General features: G+C 37.3%; 1 protein-coding gene across 1 annotated transcript in view; it reads right to left on the bottom strand.

The window, feature by feature from the left end:
* ABCA13 (ATP binding cassette subfamily A member 13) overlaps window positions 1-23,401 on the bottom strand; it is a 207,958-nt gene that overhangs the window by 42,485 nt on the left and 142,072 nt on the right. Inside the window, exons 48-52 of the mRNA XM_064441788.1 lie at window positions 12,695-12,749; window positions 11,951-12,128; window positions 5,537-5,652; window positions 1,243-1,399; window positions 47-300 (exon numbers count right to left, since the gene is read on the bottom strand). Coding sequence (XP_064297858.1) covers window positions 47-300; window positions 1,243-1,399; window positions 5,537-5,652; window positions 11,951-12,128; window positions 12,695-12,749 — 760 coding nt within the window. The remainder of the gene's footprint in view (window positions 1-46; window positions 301-1,242; window positions 1,400-5,536; window positions 5,653-11,950; window positions 12,129-12,694; window positions 12,750-23,401) is intronic.

The following is a 23,401-nucleotide window of genomic DNA, read 5'->3' on the forward strand; positions in this document are numbered from 1 at the left end:
AAAGTAATTCAGTGTCCACTATAGCAGAGTACAAATGGTAACACACCTTGGTTTCTGGAGGAGATCCCAATGAAGAAAAAGCCGTAAAAGAAGAAGTAGTGTTCCCTGCAGGGCCATTTCGACAAAAATCCAGCCCAGGAAATTCATCTCAAAGGGGCTCACGTATGAATCTATTCCAAAGTTGCTGGTCAGGTCAAACTTGATCTGATTGTATGAAAGTTCTATTAAACCCTGGCCTAAGCAGAATTGTGGGAATATGATGAATGCCCATTTAAGAATATTGTAGATTTTCTGAAATCTCTGTATTGGCTCAGTGAGAGGAGGGGGGAAGGAAAAAAAAAAGGTAAAAAATTAGTTTTCTCCAACAGCATATTAAGCACACTTACAAAGCTGGATCAGCAATCCAATGTCACTCAAAATGAACTGATTTCAGAAGAGCATGTTGTGAACTATTTTGGGGTAGGGTTCTTCTCACTGTATTTTAGAGTGCCTAGGACTATGGGATTCTAATTTTAGTTGAAGTTCACAGACAGTAACAAAACAGATATGGCCATTCTATTTTCTTAAATTTTTACTATTTGAATGCTATTAATTCTAAGTAAGTCACCAACTTAATTAATTAATTAACCCAAGTTAACACCAAATCTGCCTCCAAACTTGAGTGACATGTAATCCAGATTTGACTTCGAACATCAAGTTTTTGACCTGGTACATGCATAGATTGTCATACACATTCTGGACCTCCTTTATATCAAGATGCTTAATTAACATTATGACTAATGAAAATTACATACATGGAGTGAGAAAGCATATTAGTGTTCATACAGTGCATTACAGATCCTAGGAATATGCAGCTAATCTCTTATGTCAGTATTATTCAAACACATTTTACAATGCATATAATCTATTCAATGGACCAGAACAGCTCCCATTATGTGCCAATTACAACTTAATGGTCTGGAAAATGTCAAGGTTTCAATTAACACACTTTTTCCTTTATTACAGTGTAATTTTTTTTTGTTGTTATAAAAAAAGTTAAAATTCAAGATGGTAACAAGCAATACAGTATACAGTAAGAGAAAAAAAGCATGAATGTTTGAAACACAAGTTTTCTGCTGGAAAAAAATCCTATCTGTGCATATGTATAAACATACATATCTATACACACCAACATATACACTCATGCATGTGTGTGCATACATCTCACTCATGAGTAACATAACGCAAAGGTTTTGTACTGACCTGCACTTTGGAAATTATAGATAACAAACGAGGTAAGAGAGTCACCAGCATGGTACACAGGCCAAACAAAAAATTTAGGGAGATGTAAGAAATAAAAGCTACATCTGAACTTGAGAAGAACCTGGATACAAGATACATCCACGGTAAAGTTGCATACCTGAAAGTTTAAAGAAACAAAATTATCATAAATAAGTTATGTTTTGTCCTCAGAAAAAAAAAAAAGCAGTTATCATACTAGAAAAAGAACCAAGTCACTCCTTAAATTTCAGTTATGCAAACAACCCTCTTGACCAACTGAGAAAAAAGGACAAATCTGGGATATTTCTTCTTTATCAGATTACCTTATGATTCCTGATGTACACATAGCTACTGCCATGTAATGGGCAGATATGATCCATTTTTTCATATATCAGTTGCATATATTTACTTTCACTGTTCCAGAAAGCCTATAATCCTGATTTCTGAAAGACTGTAAAACCATGCATCTTAAAAAGCCTCTTACATAGAGATGGAATTAAAACCAAATATTTGAAGCTTAAAGCATGGATGCTGATCAATCAGCTTTTCTTAGAGGCTTTCATAGAAAGAAAAAAAAAAACCAAAAAAGGAAGACAGAGTGAGCAAAAAGAGAGAAAGAAAAAAAAAAAAGAAATAAAAAAGCATTAATCCTTGAACTGGAACTAATATTTGTGCCAGTGATATATGAGAACTGAAATTTGCCAGAGATCATGTTAGCATTGTTATTACCTAAAACAGGTTATCAGTTAGTAGAGTAGTAGCCATCAAACAGAAGTGCATAGTTACTTCACAGCACAATGATGATATGACAGGATGTCCATGAATACATCATTTTCAATGCAAATCTTTAAAGGAGGAGGGAAGGCATCCTCCGCTCTGGCAAGTCAAATAACACCTATCCAAAATGGAGCAGTTATACTTTTTAAAACGAGTCAGGTATGCCTAGCCAGACTGAAAAAATGGCCAGGTAATTTGATGAGCATGAATGTCATATAAAGGAAATCTATTTTCCATTCAACATAGTGCAAGACGTATCTGCCAGACAAACAGTATAGGACTACAGGAGCATAGCTATCAACATATACCATTGCATGATGATAAGTATATATAGAGTGTGTATATATAGTTGTATATATAAATATTTTTATATAGTATTAATATGTGTATATATAATTGTTTTAAGTGAGCTCAATGCAAGAGTAACTAGACAAAAATCTGTGAATTCACTTCTTCATTGCATTAAACAGAAGTTTAGATTACGAACCATAAAAGTCCCTTTTAAATTCAGTATTTTGTACTCTACAGATGAACTTTTTTCATCTCAGAATGATAGTCTTTTACCTTAAGAAACAAACTTCCAAATCCTGCTGTGAAGTATTGATGTTATCCTCAGTTTACAGGAAGATAAAGGCTAAATGACTTAATGTTTGGGTTTCAAATAATGATTGTAAGTATTCAAGATCACACTATACTTTTCAGCATCCTGTTGATAGCCTTAATCACACTATCTTTTTTTCCTTTCATGCATATACCAAAATCACTGTTCTAAGTTTTGCTCTGAAGTACAATACTGGAAATGCAAGACAAGTCCGTCCTTGGAAACATCTCAGGAAAGAGACATGATTTAGAGTGCTGTTACTCTGTTGTAAATTAAAGCAAAAATTGATTTGTTTGCTTATAGCTGCTAAGAAATGAGTAAGACACTCCAAATACTGAAGTTGTATGATGTTCAAATGCAGCCTTTAAAGTAGCTGTCAGTTACGCCTACATTTCTATCCTAATGTTCTTTTCCTTCAGCTTCAGCTGTAATTTGTTATTCAGTAAGTATCAAAGATAGAGCATTTTGGACAAAAGTGCTTAAGCTGTTGCACTATAAAACACTTCTGCTCTCAACTAAAAGACGAAAAATGCAGTTTATTTAAGAGACCATTATATTTTTAAAGGAAATCAGTTTTAAAGTAGCACACAAGGAAATTGTTGATTATTCTTTCAAGCACACCAGTTTCTGGCACATAGCTTAACTTTTTCATGTAACTGATCTATTTTTACCTTTGTTCTAGATCAGAAATGCTGCACAAGTGTACCGTGAAAAGAAAAATAAAATTTTAAAAGGAAAAAAATGCATTAAGGCATACAGATAAATGACAATTACATCCACAATACCAGGGAAGAATGAAATGACCACAACAGGGGTCATCACATTTACTGTGACGCGTAAGTCACAACTAAGCCACTAGTTAGGCTGAGTAAAACATAGAGTAAGAAGAGTGGCTACTCTTTGTATTTATCAGAGTGTCCTTGAGACATGTTAAACTTACTGGCTGACACTGCATCTTTAATACATGTTAATACATGTAGAGTACATATACCTTCTTGTTAAAAATCACTATAGTGTCTGTTATGTCAACCAAAGCTGAACAGTACAGGAGGGATTATGCTGATATGATTAAGCTGCATCTGCAGTCAACAAAAATTTTTTTAGAAGACAGTCCAGCTTTTCAGTCAATGTTTATTTCTTCTGAAATACCCAAACTTTAACTCCTCATTTTGTTTAAAACAATCCCAGCATAACTCCTAGCATCTGGGATTTACACTGTGGGAAAGACCAAAGCCTATAGCACACCACAGAAAATATGTCATGACTTCAGCAGACATACAAGTATGTACTGTATCGTTCATTTGCTGCTTGACTTAAAATATCTATAGATGGCTATTTTTATGCTAGAGTCACAGCAACCAGAACAAAAGAACTATTCAACAGTTGTAAAGGCACTAAAAAATAAAATTAAAAAAACCCAACAGGGATGAGATTTAGCAGTGTAAAGTCTTTGCACTAAGACTGATAAGAAATTCTGCCTTTAACTTGAAGGAATCAATTGGTAGTAGTGCAGGAAGGAAGGAGAAGGAAGACAAGAGTGATACAGAGAGAAGAAAAGTATCAACTTTGGATGCTTCATCTGAGTTATTTGCAAGATCCCAGCATCATGACCTCTAGAATATTACATAATAGTGTGGCCACTCATGCCTAGGAAAGATAACCTCAAAGTGGAGGTACAGGGAAAAAATATGAATAGAATTATCCAGGGAATGAGAACACCTTTTTACAAGAGAGGACTTGGCTTGCTTGGGCTTGCAAAAGATGCTCGATGAGGGAGAATCATGAAGTATGGCTCCAAAATAAACTCAGACTGGAATTTCAAAGAATACATCCTGCTATAGAGATACTGAAACAGTTTTCTAAAGACGGAGTTGCTGGAGGCATGAGAACTTTAAAACAGTTTCAGGATGAAATATAGTAATTTATTTTTTTTAAGTGTTTATCTGAGACTCTTCCTGGAGTGGAGCACGTCCTGAACATGCAGAAGATCTTTTCTACTTTCACTCCCTGTGATTCTCTCATGGGTGAGTTATATTTCATTATCTAAACATCTGTCTCATAAGATATGCACCCCCCCTTAGAAAGATAGCAACAATTAGTTACTTGAGATAAGGGAGAAACTTCTCAGGATGCTTGTCCTATAACTATTCATCTTCAGCATTTCTCACTTCACCTGGGACTGCACATAGGAAGAGTTAAAGGAACAGAACAGACAGACCATTATTTTGATTGAGCCCAGGGCTCAACAACCTTATTTCTATAGAGAAATCAATCCTCTGTTTAACCAGTTATTTTAACATTTTATAACTGTTTTTCACATGAAACTAAGCAAGAGGGTAATATGTGAGGACTTTTCTCTCTCACAGTACTATTTGGAGACAAATATCCAACCAGCCCAATACTCCACAGTACAGTGTGGACAGACTTCTCATTGGAAATATAGGTTCTTGGAGCTATGTAAAATTACAAAAAATGGATAAAACTGTAATAAAAGACAGCCACTTCTTACCTTCTTGACGATATTCTGCACAGCTAAACACTGAAATTCGGCCCTGACTATGTTATTATTCCCTCATTTTCTGGAAGATAACATACAATCAATTTCTAACAGCAAATGACTGTTATACAGGCTGAGTATTTTCTGAGACGTTTCCAGTCCTTTTTACTTTTTTTCCCCACACATTTTTTTTTTTTTAATGCATGGGAAAATCTCCCTCCTCCCTCCACATGGAACTTTCAAACTCATGTTTCAGCCTGTTTTCTCACAATCTTTGCTGAATCATAATCATTTCCAAAGAGAGAAAATCATGCATCCAGCAGCAGGTGCAAACCAAGTCTAAAGATTTCTGTTTGTTTCTTACAAGCTATAATTCCATAGTAGCATTTCCAATCACATACCCAAAAAGTATCAGCAGGAGAACAGTGGCTGCCAAGTTCTTTCGGAAAGTGAAGGCTGATAGCTGGAAGGCAGTAATAACACCAACACACAGGGTGACTGGAACCATGTAAAACAGCTAGAAACAGAAGAAAAAAGGCACTTAGCAGGTGAGTATCTCTTACTGATCTTACTTAATTAGCACAGAAAGGCTCTACAAATTAACTTTTCCATATTTGCATTATAATTACACTATAAATTAGGAAAAATTAAGCAGAAGAGCTCTGAGATTTCATAGTCCACGCTTGCTGTGAAACTACCCCTCTTACACATATACACATAAAACAGCCTGACAACATAAAATCCAACTACAGAATATTCCCCTTAATTCCATTTCTATTGACCTTTCCAACACCTCCATTTAACAAGCCAGCTCTTCCAGATAATGAGTCCATATGGGACTATTGCTCCAAAACATCAAATTATACTGTGAATACAGAGTCTTGGGTTCAGAAATAGCAGTTTCACTGATTGGTGCTTCAGTCATAGGAGAATAGTAAGGATATAATTTTAAGAGATTTTAATGACGGACCATGTGTGCTGATGAAGCAAACGACAACTTTTAATGGGAACAGACATAATATTTAGAAGAGTTACAGCCATTAGGCATCAGGGAAAGGAGTTTCTCTGTTTAGTTTCTTGACATAATGGTAACCAAATACTTAAAGGCAGGGAGAATGTGATTGGTAGAGGGGGTTCGTAGCCAAGGATTCAAGAGAGACAGGTTCTGCTTGCAACTAGCATTGGCAAGATGTGAAAATATGTACTCAGTTCCACTCTCAGTGTCTGCCTGCTCAGTGCATTGAAGCTGAGCTTGTAAGGGCACTGCCTGCTTCCATTTCTGCTTATATAATATTTAACCTTATCCTAATATAACTGAGATTCTGAGACGCAACTGCAGTAGAGGCAACAAATCAAGGTCTAGCTAAATATTCAGTGTAGAAGAACAACATCCTTACTGTCAAAATTGGGCTTTCATACTGCAGTACAATGCAAACCTGTTCAAAATTAATCCAGAGAGCACCACTTTTTTATTAATGGGAAGACAGACATTTTTTTAGGAGAAGAGCAATGGAGTGAAATGTAGACAAAAGAAATGTTCTTGTCTTCTTCACAGTGCACCTTATTCAGAGCCATATACAAATATCATGCCATATCACCCCTCAGATTTAGGTTTCAGTTATTTTGGAGCTCTTTAAAAAAATAGTAGAGAAGTCACAAAGCATATGAGTCCCAATATATTTCAACAGACTTGGGACATTTTTCTAGGAATAAATAAATAACTTTAAACATTAAATTCTATTAGAGATCTTACTTGAAAGCATGGTGTGATATAAGATTTGGGCATGCACGAATAATAAAAAAACCACCTTAATTTTGCTAAACTTCTGACACGAGTTTAATCTGAACAAAATGTCTCTGTCATTAAATTTTCTTAGCACTCACAAATTTTCCATTTGCTGAACATAGTAAAGGATACCATTCACACATATAAATACAGTAAGAGCAGCCTTATTCTCATGACAGCAAATTCAGAAATCAAATTCTTCTGCAGATCTAGTAAAGATTTTGCTGTCTATAATCTAGGACACAGTTTGGAATAGGAGATGGACTGGTTTTGCTGGAGCACAGTTGAAGTTGTATGGAGATAAGCTAGGGGCTACTGAGGTAATAGGAGCCAAGATGGGAACACCAGTGAAACACCTCAAAGGACTTAAGGGGTGTTTCTCTAAGCAGGTGACACAGATGACAGCAGGTGCCCCTACACCAGTGCACACAGGATGGGCAATAAACAGGAGGAGCTGGAAGCCATTGTGCAGCAGAAAACTAGGATATACTTGCCATCATCGAAATATGGTGCAGCTGGAGTCCTGCAATGGGTGGATATAAACTTTTCAGAAGGGAAAGGCAAGGCAGGAGAGGGAGTCCTTTATGTTAGGGAGTGTTTGGATTGTCTAGAGCTTGATGATGGTGAAGATAGGGTTGAGTGTTTATGCATAAAAATCAGGTGAAGGCCAACAAAGAAGATATCATGGTGGGAGTCTGTTACAGACCACCCAGCCAGGATGAAGTGGCAGAGGAAGTATTCTATAAGCAGCTGGGAGAAGTCTCACAATCACCAGCCCTTGTCTTCCTGAGGGACTTCAACTTATCCAATGTCTGCTGGAAATACAACACAGCGGTGAGGAGAAAGTCCAGGAGGTTCCTGGTGTGTGTGGAAGGTAACTTCCTGACACAGCTGGTGAGTGAACCAACTAGGGAAGGCACCTCACTGGACCTGTGGCTCATGAACAGAGAAGGACTTGTAGTTGATGTGATAGTTGGAGGCTGTCTTGGGCATAGTGATCATGAAATGATAGTTTTTGATTCTCAGAGAAGTAAGAAGGGGGATCAGCAGAACTGCCACCTTGGACTTCTGGAGGCCAGGCTTTGGCCTGTTTAGGAGACTGATCAACAGAGTCCCCTGGGAGGCAGGCCTGAAGGGCAAAGGAGTCCAGGAAGGCTGGACATTCTTCAAGAAGAAAATCTTAAAAGTGAAAGAGCAGGCTGTCCTGTGTGCCAAAAGAAAAGGCAGCTGGGAAGAAGACTGGCCTGGCAGAACAGGGTGCTTTGGCTGGAATTAGCCAAACTGGAGAGTTTATAACCTTTGGAAGAAGGGACAGGCAAGTCAGGAGGACTACATAGGTGTAGTGAGATTACACAGGGATAAAATTAGAAGGGCCAAAGCCCAGCTAGAGCTTAATCTGGCTACTGCCATAAAAGACAATAAAAAGTACTTCTATAAATACATTAGCAGCAAAAAGAGGGCTAAGGAGACTCTCCAGCCTTTATTGGATGTGGGGGGTAACATAATGACAAAGGATGAGGAAAAGGTTGAGGTACATAATGCCTTCTTTGCCTAAGCCTTTAATAGTAAGAAGGAAGTAATAGGAAGACAGGGATGGGGAGCAGAATAGAGCTCCCATAATCCAAGGGTAAATGCTTAGCAACCTGCTACACCATCCAGACACACACAAGTCTATGGGGCCAGATGGGATCCACCCAAGGGTACTGAAGGAACTGATGGAAGTGCTCACCAAGTCACTTTCCATCATTTATCAGCAGTCCTGGCTAATTGGGGAGGTCCCAGTTGACTGGAGGTTAGCAAATGTGATGCCCTTCTACAAGAAGGGCTGGAAGGAGGATCCAGGGAACTACAGGCCTGTCAGTCTGACCTGAATGGCAGGGAAGGTTATGGAGCAGATCATCTTGAATGCCATCACATGGCATGTACAGAACAACCAACCAATCAGTCCCAGTCAGCATGGGTTTAGGAAAGGCAGGTCCTGCTTGCCTAACCTGATCTTCTATGAGAAAGTGACCTGCTTAATATATGAGGGAAAGGCTGTGGATGTTGTCTACCTAGTCTTGACACTGTTTCCCATAGCATTCTCCTGGAGAAACTAGCTGCTCATGGCTTGGACAGGGGTACTCCTTGTTAAGTAAAAAAGTGGCTGGATAGCAGGACCCAAAGAGTTGTGGTGAACGGAATTAAATCCAGTTGGCAATCGGTCACAAGTGGTGTTCCCCAGGGCTCAATTTTGGGGCCAGTCTTGTTTTATACCTTTATCAATGATCTGGATGAGGGGGTTGAGTGCATCCTCAGTACGTTTAAAGATGACACTAAGTTGGGAGGAAGTCTTGATTTGCTTGAGTGAAGGGAGGCTCTACAGAAGGATCTGGACAGGCTGCATCAATGGGATGAGGCCAACTGTATGGGGTTCAACAAGACTGAGTGTTGGGTCCTGTACTTGGGTATCAACAACCCCATGCAATGCTATAGGCTTGGGGAAGAGTGGCTGGAGAGCTGCCCAGCAGAGAAGGACCTGGGGGTGTTGGTTGACAGCCGGCTGAACACGAGCCAGCAGTGTGCCCGGGTGGCCAAGAAGGCCAACGGTATCCTGGCTTGCATCAGGAATAGTGTGGCCAGCAGGAGCAGGGAAGCGATCGTGCCCCTGTACTTGGCACTGGTGAGGCTGCACCTTGAGTACTGTGTTCAGTTTTGGGCCCCTCACTACAAGGAGGACATTGAGCTGCTGGAGCATGTCCAGAGAAGGGCAACAGAGCTGGTGAAATGTCTGGAGAACAAGTCTTATGAGGAGCAGCTGAGGGAACTGGGATTGTTTAGTCTGGAGAAGAGGAGAAGGGGAGACCTTATTGCTCTCTACAACTACCTGAAAGGAGGTTGTAGTGAGGAGGGTGTTGGTCTCTTCTCCCACATAACGAGTGATAGGATGAGAGGAAATTGCTTCAAGCTACACCAGGGGACATTTAGAGTGGATATTAGGAAATATTGTCAGGCATTGGAACAGGCTGCCCAGGGAGGTGGTGGAGTCACCATCCCTGGAGGTATTTAAAAGGCATTTGGATGTGGCACTTAGGGACATGGTTTAGTGGTGAACTGGCAGTGTTAGGTTTATGGTTGGATTCAATGATCTTAAAGGTCTTTTCCAACCTATATGATTCTGTGTGTAAACTTCTGTGTGTAACACTTAAAATATGTAGAGGGATTTCAAATTTGACAGTTCATACATTCATGTGTTCAGTGTCCCTAAATGATCTGCAGCACAATTAGCATTTAAACAGTGTCTGTTCTTTCCCAGATCATGATTGATCATGCAGTACTGTACTGAATTTGTAAGAACATTTTGAAGGGAAGAGATTGGCAGAAAATAATGAGGAGTTGACTTTGCTGCACAAGGAGAAACTGAATGATGAAGGACTGAGCTTTTAACGAAGCCCTCTTATCTGACATGGCAGAAAAAGGAATACAAAGATTGACTGGCCATGTAAATAAATTTGGAGAAATGTGCTCTTACTTCATGCTTGCTCAAGTGTGCAAATCCTGATTTCAAGCATGGATGGGTGAAGCTCCAATATTTCAGATTTAGAATAGTCTGAATGAGAACAGAGGATGTTCCAAAACTCTCTGTTCCTGACCATGCTAGTTCATGTTTTTGTTGCCTACGCCCCTTCTCTGTGGTCAGGAATCTTTTTACTTTTGAATTATCCAGGTGACTCCAGTTGTTCACTACTGCCTCTGAAACTAAGCTCCTAATCCAAAACACCTTCTTTGAGAAGTGAACTATCAACAGACAGCACCCTAGTTCTTTAGAAACATTAATTCTATCCCTTTCCCAGAAGTTGATGACCTAATCTCACATTCCTGCTGAACTCTGAACTAATACTACAGCAAGCCTCATCACAAGTGAATTATGAAAAGGTCTTTCAGTAAGGGACATATATGTATGCCTTATATATATACACATATATATATACACACACAGAGAGACATATACATGCATATATAATGGAGCAATTTTTAATTTTATTTTCTAAAGAGTCACCTTTGAAAAATATATTTCAAGATAATTTCTGGAATTCATGTTTAAATAACAAGCTCTGTAATACAGCTGATGAAAATCAGTGACCGGGGACTAGCAGTGACTTGAGAAAGTTAATTCTATTTCACCACCTTTGCTTATTGGCCTGAAAAAAAATCAACTTCTCAGGCTTGAATGTGCTAAGTAAAAATTCCTAATTCATTTAAATATGTTGCCTTAAACCTGACCTGCCAAAGTAGGTCTCAGTGGAATTCCTGTCTTTACACCTTATTAAAAGGGTAATATTTAGGGAAAAATAATAATTTTTGTAGTATTTTCAATAGAAGATAGTTTCAGATTTGTTAATGGACTGCATGCAGACAATACTATCTGTAATGCTAACAATGGCAGAAATTACGTTGTATGAGAAAAATACTCCTTGAGGTCAGAGACTTCACCCATTTCTGATGTAGGTCATTCTGCGTATGTGAATTCATAAATAATGTTTTCTACTGTCTATCTGGCCAGAAATAAAAGGTACCAGTTGTGAGTATCTCTCATATTTCCTACCAACAGACAACATAATTACACCTTTAAAGTAGCTGACTAGTATCTTCAGGCTTCTCCAATAATCTGAAAGGTTTTGCCAGTGGCAACTGAAAGCACAGAAACTCCTGCTATGAACTGCTGTGTGGAAGGTTGTTTCTGCCTAAGTTGATCAGCCAGCTTCCTTTTATTTGTAAAATAGTGTAGGTACCTAAAGCTAGCATATGCTTTACCTTACAATTCAACTTTGGAAAATGAAGAACACAATCCCTGCCTTACAGAACTTTATCTGACAGTATTAAAGCAGGAATGGTGTCCCAATGCTTGTTAACATGACAGCCAATAGTTCTTGCTCTGCACAATTCAAACCTTATTCACCTGCCTTGTGACCATATCTTCTTTTGCTTATTTATGACAAACTAGTTAAAAATTTACACCCGAATACATGCTGCCCCACATGATACATACCATATCACAGCAGAAGTTAGCAAGCCAGTAAGTTTTGTAACCCAAGCCTGTGATGTGCTGCAAGCGTTTTGTGCCAGATACTCTGTCTTTCACTATGGCACTTCCAATGGATGCGGTAAGGATAGAGAAACCCAGCATGATACACAGTGCTACCCCACACTGACGAACGTTCTCCATTCTAGGGTGCAAAGCAAAATGGCATAATGAAAACACAGTGAGGAAAAAAACCTCATTAAACACAAACATTTTCAAGGCCAACTTCTTACCAAAACAACACTAGACATTAGGGCCTTAATCCTGCTTGCACACACCATGTTTGTACACTGTCAACATCTAATTAGAGGAGAGGTGCAAGATGATGTGTTAAGTTACAAAACTATATGTGAGTTACAGAAAACAGCGTGTTTAAAGTCTTTAAAGTCTGAATAGTAAACTGAAGCTTTTGCAAATACTTCCCCCTCTACAGAAAATTAACATTTAAAAACCTGACAATTATTTGAAGCAGTTAACCTGTTCGAAATGTCACGACCTGCTCACAAACATTCTGTAAAGCGCAGTCAGCATAAATTTAGTATTTTTCTCTACAAAATAATGCAACCACATCTGATATAAACAGTAGACTTAACATATGAATTGCATCTATCAAGTCACAGTATCTATTGCATGCAACATACATGCTTATGGCATCAGTAGTTTCAATTGTCTGCTCACTGCAGCTGTTATATATTTTAAGAGTTTGCTCACATTTTGTCCTCATCCAGCAAGGCTCCTCCATATGGTTGGCTGTAGAGCGTGATCCCTGTGAAACAAAACTAAATTATGAAATAGTAAATGCTACATCAGGACTTCAAGTTCTAGAGTACACTGTTGACCCCTTATTCACAAAAGATGAACGAAAAGGCTAAATACTTAATAAGCAACAGCAAAAGGTCAAGCACCAAGCTGCCAAACCAAAACCTGTCTCCAGTTGAGTGATTTCCAGAGCCTGGATCCACCAGAATTTAAAGAATAAACATAAGTAATAGCTGCTTTTCTGCATTTTGAACTGCAGAAATGGGTTCAACAATGTTGTACATTGCTGCATCTACATCACAGAAGAGTCCAAATAAAAAATCTCAAGGATAATTTGTTAATATACCTAATCTTCTGGAGTAAAGTAGGTGGTCATTGAAATTTATATACTTGGTATTTTATCATTGCTTAAAACATCTTTAGACTGTTGATGTTTTGCAGAGAAAAACTGTTTAGTTAAATCCACCAGAAAAAGGCACACCTCAGATTGAAACTTTAGAGTTTTAAATTTAAAAGATACCCTGTTTGGGAGACCAAGAAAATTCCTGAGTGGACAATACATTCTTAGGCTTATTTTGGTTCTGGGTACAACCAGCCTGTAACAATATAGCGAAATGATCTTCAGACTTGGAAGGCAGCTTATGGACAAAAACTGTGGCTTTTTGCTTTTTTTCTTTTCAAACAAAAGAAGAAAAATTGGGGTGAGGGCGTGCAAAACTTTGTCAGTGCAAAAGTTGCTGTCCAACTGGTCATGGTGCTGTTCCTGACTTACTTCTGCTTGTGTACCTGACAGGTGTACCAACTGTAATGTAATACCATTTGGAAAATCTTGCAGTGAGTTCAAACCAGCACCATCTGATTAGAGTATCTAGAATAAATCTATGCTATTCCCAATTAAAAAAAAAAAAATCCATCCTAACAGCAATTATAATCTTCCCAATATTTTTGGCAAAGAAATACATTGTTGGTAGCCTTAGATGGACTCTGCAGGGTGCCACTTAATTGAACACACTTTGTCCAGCTGTATAAAGATAAAAATTGTCTTCATTCCAGTAACAGGTGCAATCTGACCAAGTATATCTGTACATTTATTTTAGCCCCTTTACTTTTTCATTCTTCATCTTCAAGCCAAAGTAATCTAAACATCACTAAGTCACTGTGGGGTAAAAAGCTGAACAACAGAGGGTGATGATTAACTCACACACAAAACTAGTACCAGATAAAGACTTTTCAAATACAGTTAAGAGCTGTACACCGACGCCCAATGGTAGTTAACAAATCAAAAGAAGATTCAAGCCAATAAGGTTTTGATTCATCACTAGTAGGTACATGTGCTATTTGCAGGAGTCTTTCATGTAATTTGCCTAGAGGGGCTGTTTAAAATTTTCCTTTGTTTTTCTTTTACGCCATTAATTTTTTAAACAATAGCTGCTATTTGTTCTGAAGCAAAAACAGCACACCAAAGAGAACTACTTTTTCCCACTGAAACTGAGCATTAGACGAAATCCCATTTTGTAAAGAAAAAGTAGCATGATAAAGCTTCATTCCCAGAATTTTTTTCTAAGCTTTTCCAGTGTTTGAATAAAGGTGTGCATATTAGAAGAGACGTCTTTACTTCATATATGTAGTATTCCTATTGAATTAGAAATGAGTCACCAAAAATAGAGTTAAATCAGATTTTTACTGTACAGACTGAAACCAATCTGAACTTATTTTCAGATATGGTTAGAAAAAAAAAAGAAAAAAATCTGATTTTCAAACTTAATCTAATTAGAATGGAAAAAAATCTTCCGGAAAATGGGAACCCTGATAATTTCAGAAGCAGTAAAACAAGAAGTTAACAACATGAAATGTGCTTCTTGTACTCACTAGTGCTCAGTTACATGGGAAAAAGAGCAGAAATATGTCTTCCAGGCCTCCTCGTTTATGGCCATAAACGAAGTTCTAGTTATAGAGAAACTTCCCACAGTTGTCAATGCCTTGCCTTCGTGGTCAAGAATTTGAATGCTCTAACCACACTGTTCTCCCCTAGGCTTCACATGACAGAAATCCTGCAGTAAAATTACTCCAGCTCAATGAGTAGCATTTTTAGATACTGCAAATCTTAAAATACCGCCCATGACCAGGAAATGCCGAGACTTGGAGACCTACAGGTCCTACTGATTCACATCTCTTTTCCCAGAATTATGAGGCAGGTAAACCTGTCATGTGGACTGTGGTAGAGAATTATTGCCCATAAACAATCCAGAACTGGGGCAGTTTGCCAGGAATTCAGGAGCTTTCTCCACTATATTCCATCAGTTAAACCAGGCTGACCTGAATGGTATCCCATTGCTCTACTGCTATCAACCGTCTGCTGTATTCAGTAAGAAGAACGTGCACTAGCAAAAACAGAGCTATGAATTCATGCTTGTGCAGTTTCCTGTGCCATTAATTAATTCATGATCATAAACAGAGGTTTGCCCACTTGTATGTATTGAGAATCTAGTCAACAAATTTTATAGAAGATTATCTGCACTGCTGAAACTTTTCAAAAAGACCCACAGGAAATTAATGAAACATACAAAACATAATGAAAGCAAAAATGACATAGAATATTTTATAAGGAGTAACTTCTGCTCAGGAATATTTAATGTATCCGGAAACAATCTCTCTCCTGAAATCACCATGGCCTGTCCCTACTAAGTGCACAGATCCCAAGCGGAAACTAACAACACTTTCAGATTATGGCATTGCTATTAAATAAAACTCTACAGCAGTTGACTTGGGTTCCATACACAGAAATACAGTGTTATAACTCTCTAGTACAGAATAAACAGAGACTGAGAAAAAGAGATAATTGCTGGGGGAAATAAAAAACCCATGACATTAAATAGCATAATGTTCCTTGCAGTCTTGTACCATACAATACTGATCAAAAAGCAAATTGCACTGAATTAATTTGCTTCAATGGAAGAGTCCCAAAAAGTAATTGCTGCTTTTAAAAGTATTAACAGTTTTCTACAGTCAGTTTCCACTCAAACTGTGTAGATGAAACAAAGGACTGCATTTTTGAAAATTTACACACACAACTGAAACTAAATTTCCCAGGGTTGCTGCATTAGAATTAACCAAAGTATGACCATGTTAAGCTAAGTTCAGTTTCATGTTAGAATTCAAAATTCTGTCAATGTATTCAATATAATACTTGCCTTTCATTAATTATTTTAAATTTTTCAATTAGTCTGGAGCATGAGGGTCTTCTGCATTTGCTACATTTTTTAGTACAATGATTTATTCCTTCCCCACCATTGTCCAAAAATAGATGATGAATTTATATAAAAGCCAAACTGATTTGTAATCTACAGAGGAAAAAAAAGTTCCCTTGAAACTAAGGAGGCGTAAATTATAAACTGTCTTCCAATAGCAAAATAAGCCAAAATATTTGATACACACTATTTTCTAGTTTATGTACTTTTTTATATTAAAAAATAAAAGCCTTGCATGTACTTTTATTATCTATCCCTTCCTAAATTTCTCCTGACTACCAAGACCATCTTTCTTTACATACACATGTGCCCCAATACAGCTATTAACATGATGTAAAATGTACTTATTAATACTTTCTTGCCTTTATATGCCTTCTTACTATGTAAAGTTGCTATAATGGCGCTCATTAAGTTGAAAACTAAACACCATCTTTGAGGACTTAAAATAAAAACCATAAATGACAGATAAACCAAAAAGGTCTAAATGACAAAGTTCCTATTAAACAGATGTATGTGGTATTTATGCAAGGATTTTTTTTTAAGGATTGTATTTGCAAGCCTTGTATGACCAACCTTCGGGACAAATTTTACCAAATTAATATCCACAAGGGAAAAACAAGATTGATAATATCAACAAATATGGTATGATATGATTCAGCTCTAACTCTGTCTACTCCTTTACATAAATTTCTCAATATAAAATTATTTCTTCCACATCTACAGATTGCCATTATATTCTCCTGACTTAATGGCAACCAGAATTTTCTCCATTGTCCTAAAACATCCTTTGTCTATGTCCTCGTCACAGAGTTGTTCACATTATATTTATAGCGACAATTTAGGCTTCTTTACGGGCATAGGTGAAAAACAGTGATAGCCACCAATTCCAATCTTTCCAAAGCTCTGCATAAGCAACTCAAAACCAGGAAGAACAGTGACCATGGAGATCCTTATACTCTGTCAGTTTTTTAATGCCATACTTCAAAGTGTAAGTGAATATCATGATGCCAAGACTTTCTCAGAGCTTTCAACCTCCTCCAACATAAAAAGGAAGAGCTTGAGAAATGAGAGGCACTATTGGCCCAATTAGAATGGGGGGAAAAGGAGGGCATCGCAAAGAAACAAACACAACTATATACATGATAACTGATATATATGTGATGTATAGTTCTGAAAAGGAATTGTCGTAGTTTAGCCCCAGCACCACCCAGCCACTAACTCACTCCCCCCCGGTGGGATAGGGGAGAGAATCAGAAGAATAAAAGTGAGATAACTCATGGGTTCAGGTGAAGACAGTTTAATAGGTAAAGGAAAAGCTGCACACGGAAGCAAAGCAAAACAAGGAATTCATTCACTCCTTCCCATGGGCAGGCAGGCGCTCAGCCATCGCCAGGAAAGCAGGGCTCCATCACGCGTAACGGTTACTTGGGAAGAAAAACGCCATCACTCCAAATGTGCCCCCCAATTCCTTCTTCCCCCAGTTTTATATGCTAAGCATGACGTCATATGGTATGGAACATCCCGTTGGTCAGTTGGGGTCAGCTGTCCCAGCTGTGTCCCCTCCCAGTTTCTTGTGCACCCAGCAGAGCCTGGGGAGCTGAAAAAGCCCTCGACTAGTGTAAGCACTACTTAGCAACAACTAAAACATCTCTGCATTATCAATACTGTTTTTAGTGCAAATCGAAAACACAGCCCCATACTGGCTACTATGAAGAAAGTTAACTCTATCCCAGCCAAAACTGGGACAGGAATGAAGACAGATGTCAATCCCAACAGAGAGCACAAGCAACAAGTTACTTCGGTAATGTAATTTTTTAGCTGGTTTTCAGCTAAGAAACTGCTTTTTCTTTCTTTCCTTCCTCATTTGTTTTTCTTCCAGTTAACTACATTTTGTGTGTGTGTGCTTTTCTCTTTCTTTTTTTGTTTTTAAAGTAAAAGGCCCAGTTTCTATCTCTTGTATCGCTCAGTGAAGGACTTATTTTTCCACAACTGAGAAACAAGGGTATTTTTACCAGTCCTGCAAACCACACTACTAAGGAAAAAAGAGGAGAGAAGTAGTCAGAGCTTCACAGTTTAACTATAAATTGCATGAGTAACCAGTTGGGGGAGCGGGAGAGAGTGTTTACATTGGAAATGCCATGAGGAGATCCATGCTACGTGCTTAATAGTAGAAGAGGCAACAAACAATTAATTGTACCCTTTTCAGCTTCTCCATGATTTCCCCTTAGTGTTCTCCCTTCCAGACTGAACAATCCTATTCCTTTCCTTTCATTGTTCTTGATTAAACTAATTTTAGATTCTAATATGTTAAAAAGGCATCCCTAACCTGGTGAAATAAATTCTTTATAAAATGTTATAAGCATTATGACATTCTCTAGAATAAAATGTTATCCTTTTCTGTTCTGGATAGGACAGTTTACAGGGAAAAAGAAGGCACATCCACATTACAGATGTTTGACGTGAACAGCATCTTGGTTGTAGTACGAAAAACCCTGCCCCATTGCCATTCAGGAGCTGCACAACTCAAGACACCGTTCCTCATACCTGCACCTTACTAACAGTCTGCAAACTGTACCTTCAAGAGAAAGTGCTCTAGATCTTCTTTTTCAAATCTAAACCACCTGACCATCTGTCAGAAAAGAAAGCAACATGCAATTTGGCGGAGTCCTAGAGACATGGAATGTTTCCTTCCTGTAGGTTGTGAAGAACATGAGGCACTGGTAGACTGGTCCATCCTACCTAGGTGTAACTTTCCACATAATCACACATTACAAAATCTGTGGTTTTGCAGTAAAAATGAGGACAGTTACGTGAACTAAGCAGTACTCTTTCAGTATAGGGTAAAGAGACCTAGAAGAAAAAAACCTCAAGGGTCTTCAAGCTTGTATTGCATCACCGTAGGCTAATCAGAGCTGTCCTTAGGTATATTTCATGGTTCTGCACTGTATTTTGGGTGTGTATGAGCCTGTCTCTTGCCACTCCTTTGTAAACTATTTCTGTCACATAGCATGCTGAGTCTTGAGCACATAGACCAGTTTGTATCTGTGCTATTAATTCTAAACATCATAATTGTTACAGACTTGAATATAAGACCAATCTAGGTTTCTTTATTCCAGACATTTTATTTCAGATTAAAATAAAATAGATTAGAATAAAATAAAATAGTATGTATAACAAAAATGAAGGTGACACACACACACACACATATATATATATATGCTTTTTACAAGCTCGTCTTTGTGGGCATTTAAAATTTATTATGAGATTACTTTTTGTATAAAATAAGATATTAATATTTACAGAAAATAACAAAATACTTTTTTTAATGGAGAGTTTCACAGGCAGCACCCTCATTAATTATTTATATTTTATTTTCCCCCACTGACCAGACATGGTAAAGAAGGTTCCTACTAAATGCTACTTCATAGGTCCCTTTGAAAAGAGTCTTAAAGTTACAATTTGCTAAGCAATCAGAAACTATACAGTCGCTTTCCACCAAAACTCAGTTAAAAAGGAGTCTTTTGATCCCATCAGCTCTTTGAAGACCTGAATCTGAAATAAATGAGGATGCTATATGAACACTTACAATGAACATAGCATGAAAGGTTTTTTAAAAAAATCAATGACTTTAACTGAAGTCCTGAGATGGGGCAGCTGCATTGCACAAGGCTTTTCTATATTGATACACTTCTATTCTTTGAGTAATGATGTAAGAACTTTTTTTTACCACTGTACTTTACAGACATCATTACAGATGACTACCACTCCTTTTTCTTTATATAGCCTTACTCTGGAATGTAGGTAATAGCCCTTCCCCTATATTCCAGCACGACAAAAACATTCCGACTCAACTGTATACAATTAAGTGTGAAAAATAACATGGGTTTACTTGATCAGAATTTCTATCTTAAGCAAAAAATGTTGTCTTAAAAGATTTTTATTCCTCTTACTTCATTATGCCATTTTCATTTGTTCACAATTACGTTATCCAATTCTAGGAATGCAGCATTTCAGAAAGATTTAAAAACATACAAGCATCATTCACATAAGCTTGAAGACCAGCCACAGCTGAAAAGTTTTGACAAAAACCCAATACATCTTACCTTCTCTGTTGTATAGCCTTTATCACCTTTTTTTTTTTTAAATTAACTTGTTCATTTCCATTATCTGTCACTGAATTTATAACCCACCAGAAAACAAAATGTATTTGGTTTCCTTTCTTGTAAAACATATGAGTTAGATTTTTTTCCATAATGGAAACACAGATTTACATGATTATGAAGCTAGAGGTGGCTATCCACATGGTACAGAAGATGAGTTATTTTCATACAAGAGTATTCCAAACTGTGTTCCAAAATAGACATCTGATCCATTGACTGTGATAAACTGACGTAAATCAATCTAGCTAACTTCTGTTGCTCTGTCTATTTACATGCAACTCCATCTGGCACACACATTTTCTTCAACAACCATACCACTCTTTGCATGAAAATTGCAAGAAGCAAACATTGTAATTTTCCAAGCATCCTCACAGAGAAGTTTACTGATAATCCCATACTGGGGGGGCTGAGGTGGGTGGGGGTGAGGAGAAACCTCTCCATCTCAAAGAAAGGATTTGAAGATCAGATTACACAATAATAAAAAGGAATTATTTTTGATCACCAAATAACTATCATTTCCTGCTCCTGAGTACTCAGGATGATCAAGAGTCAGAACTTGGACTGACACAAGAAAAACTCATCTTTTTTTTTCACAGTTTTTTTGAACAGATACAAATCCCTCAGGATATAAATCAGTACAAGGTAGCATATGTCCTCTATATTCTTGGGTACAACTTCTTCCTTCAAACTCTCACACAAAATCCTGAGTCTATATTCCCTGTATCCTCTTGACTGAAGAAAAGACATTAGACAAGCATCTAGCTTCCTTCTCAGCTCCTTATCACTAAAAGCTATCACAAATTGGGACCAGTACTACTGATCTCCCATGAAAGTTATCAGGTCTGTCCCTGAAAGCAAAGCAGGTAAAACTAGGCACACTGCACTGACTCTTCCCTCCTCCAGAGAACTTGGGAAAACTCCAACTGGGTTCATGCTCAAGAAGAACCCACAGGATATAACTGCTAAGTGAAAGGTTTCCTCAGTATTTGTACAAACATTTAAATAAGCTGTTGACCTCTTTCAAGGCTGTTTCAATATCACAGTGGTTGCTATTCTGTTTACATCCATGGTAATGCTCTACTCTATTCGAGTAAGTCTCTTGCAGTAAAACAAGATTTATTTTTTATGAAGGAAGGAAAGACTGTTCTCACACTCCCTTTTCAAGGGTCAAATTATATTTATGTCACTTAAAAGTAACACAGAAGCACTGTTTCTGTTAACAGGAAAAAAATATCCTGTGAAAAAAGCCATGAGATTAATGCAAGTGAGAATTACAAAGCTACATTTCTGCAACATCCTAACAAGCTTCCTCACAGCAATTTCCAGTAATATTCTGTCCTGATATTCTTTATCAGATCTAGCCTGGCCTTGCATATAAACATCTTGTAAAAGGAAAAAAAAAATCTAAAAGAACATATTTCAGTGTTGAAACACAGTATGTAGCCTTCTGACTGCTAATTTACAGGACTGCATATTACCATTTTAATAAGAAAATCATATAAACAGTTTGTCAGAGCAGTCTCCTTAAGTACGAGACAGAAGTCAAAGTGAACTGAGCTTAAGTGCCCTGTATAGTACTGGAAAACTGTTGAGTTTTTGAAATAAAAATAAAATATACATATATATTTGTGTCTACACATACATACACACACATATGTGTGCACACACACATATACATATATACATACACAGACGCATGCACATACACATACATACAGATAGGTAGATGACCTGACTTCTCTTTCTAGGATTTCTCTGACAGGTCCCTCTGCATTATATCTCAAGAGCATGATCAATCCATCTTTATTGAACTTTTCTAGTAAATATACACATAAATAAACTGCTTTCTAGGTCATAAACACTATTTCCGCAGAGGCTTAGCCAACATATTCTGCCAGAAGATTCTATAATGAGCCCATATTTGTAGAGATGAGAGTCCAAGACTTCAAACATTTATTAAGCAGTGTTTTGCTTACTGTGTTTTTATGTCATGCAGTAACTTAACAATAACTTTTCCACAGTCCTTAGGACAACTATAATTTTCTCTGATGATAATCTGGATGGTAAGTCCACAATTCTCCACAACAGATATAAAAGTAGGGGTACAGAATGCGATATCTAATGCTACAGAAAACAAGCTAGCATCAGTACTATCTATGAAGTGCAGGGAAACTTGATTAAAAATTGATTTCTATTTAAAATTCTCATTAAAATACTTGATTTCATTTCATTCAAACTTTCTGCAGAAATACATTACCTTTGATTTGTTCTCATAATTCATTTAGAAAAATAAAACCCCAGCCATCTTGAAAGCAAACAATTATTCTTTTTTTCATTGACATTCTGGAAACTTTTCTTAATGAATTTCTATTTTCAGATACTCAGGATTCCTTCCCCCTTTTCATTGATTTTCATCTTCTTTCTTCCTTCTTCATTATAAACACATGAAAATCATTTTACCATTACAGACAACCATCCTACCTTTTCAAAAACTCTTAAAAATTGGTCATAAGCTATTTTTAAATTTCTCTAAACCAAACTAATTCCTCTTCAACTGAAACTTAAGAATGAAGGGAACTGGAATGAACAGAAGTTAGCCTGAAGTATGAAGCCCAAATTTCAAACTATATTTCAACATCCTTAAAGTTCTCCTGTGTTAATAGCTGATTCTTTCGCTGCAGTAATTTTTTAGAAAGTCAGTTTGTAAAATTTTTATTTTAACTGGTTCTTATACAGTTCAGGGGTATCTAAATCAGGGAATTCAGATGTCAAATATACTAAACTCTCTTTTGTTTTGTACAATAATAAGATATACCAGCCTCTCCTATTGCTTGAGTAACAGGATGCTATGGGCCATCATGTTGCAGTGTGAATTTATAGGATACTCTTGGTTAGCCCTGGGTATTTACGTAGGAGATAAAGTGACAAAATTACAAATTCATGCTCTACTGTGCATTAATGATCCCATTTAAGCAAGCCCTAGCAGTGGTTTCACAGGGACTAACATCCCAATTGTAGCAAACCAATTTACAATTATTCCACAAGAATGTCCTTTTTAGGAAACTCATTTGACAGTGTGAGCTGTAAATTCAAATTTTACCTTATTGTGTACTACATTCTTCACACAAACCTTCTGTTTAATTAAAAGTTCCACGTTCAAATCCTCCCAAGCAATGTGTGACACTGCAATCCTACTTTATATTATGAAAAATTTTCATACTAAAAATTATTTTAGTTTATTTAACAACAAC

Source organism: Phalacrocorax carbo, chromosome 2, assembly GCF_963921805.1.
Source record: "Phalacrocorax carbo chromosome 2, bPhaCar2.1, whole genome shotgun sequence".
Taxonomy (NCBI): domain Eukaryota; kingdom Metazoa; phylum Chordata; class Aves; order Suliformes; family Phalacrocoracidae; genus Phalacrocorax; species Phalacrocorax carbo.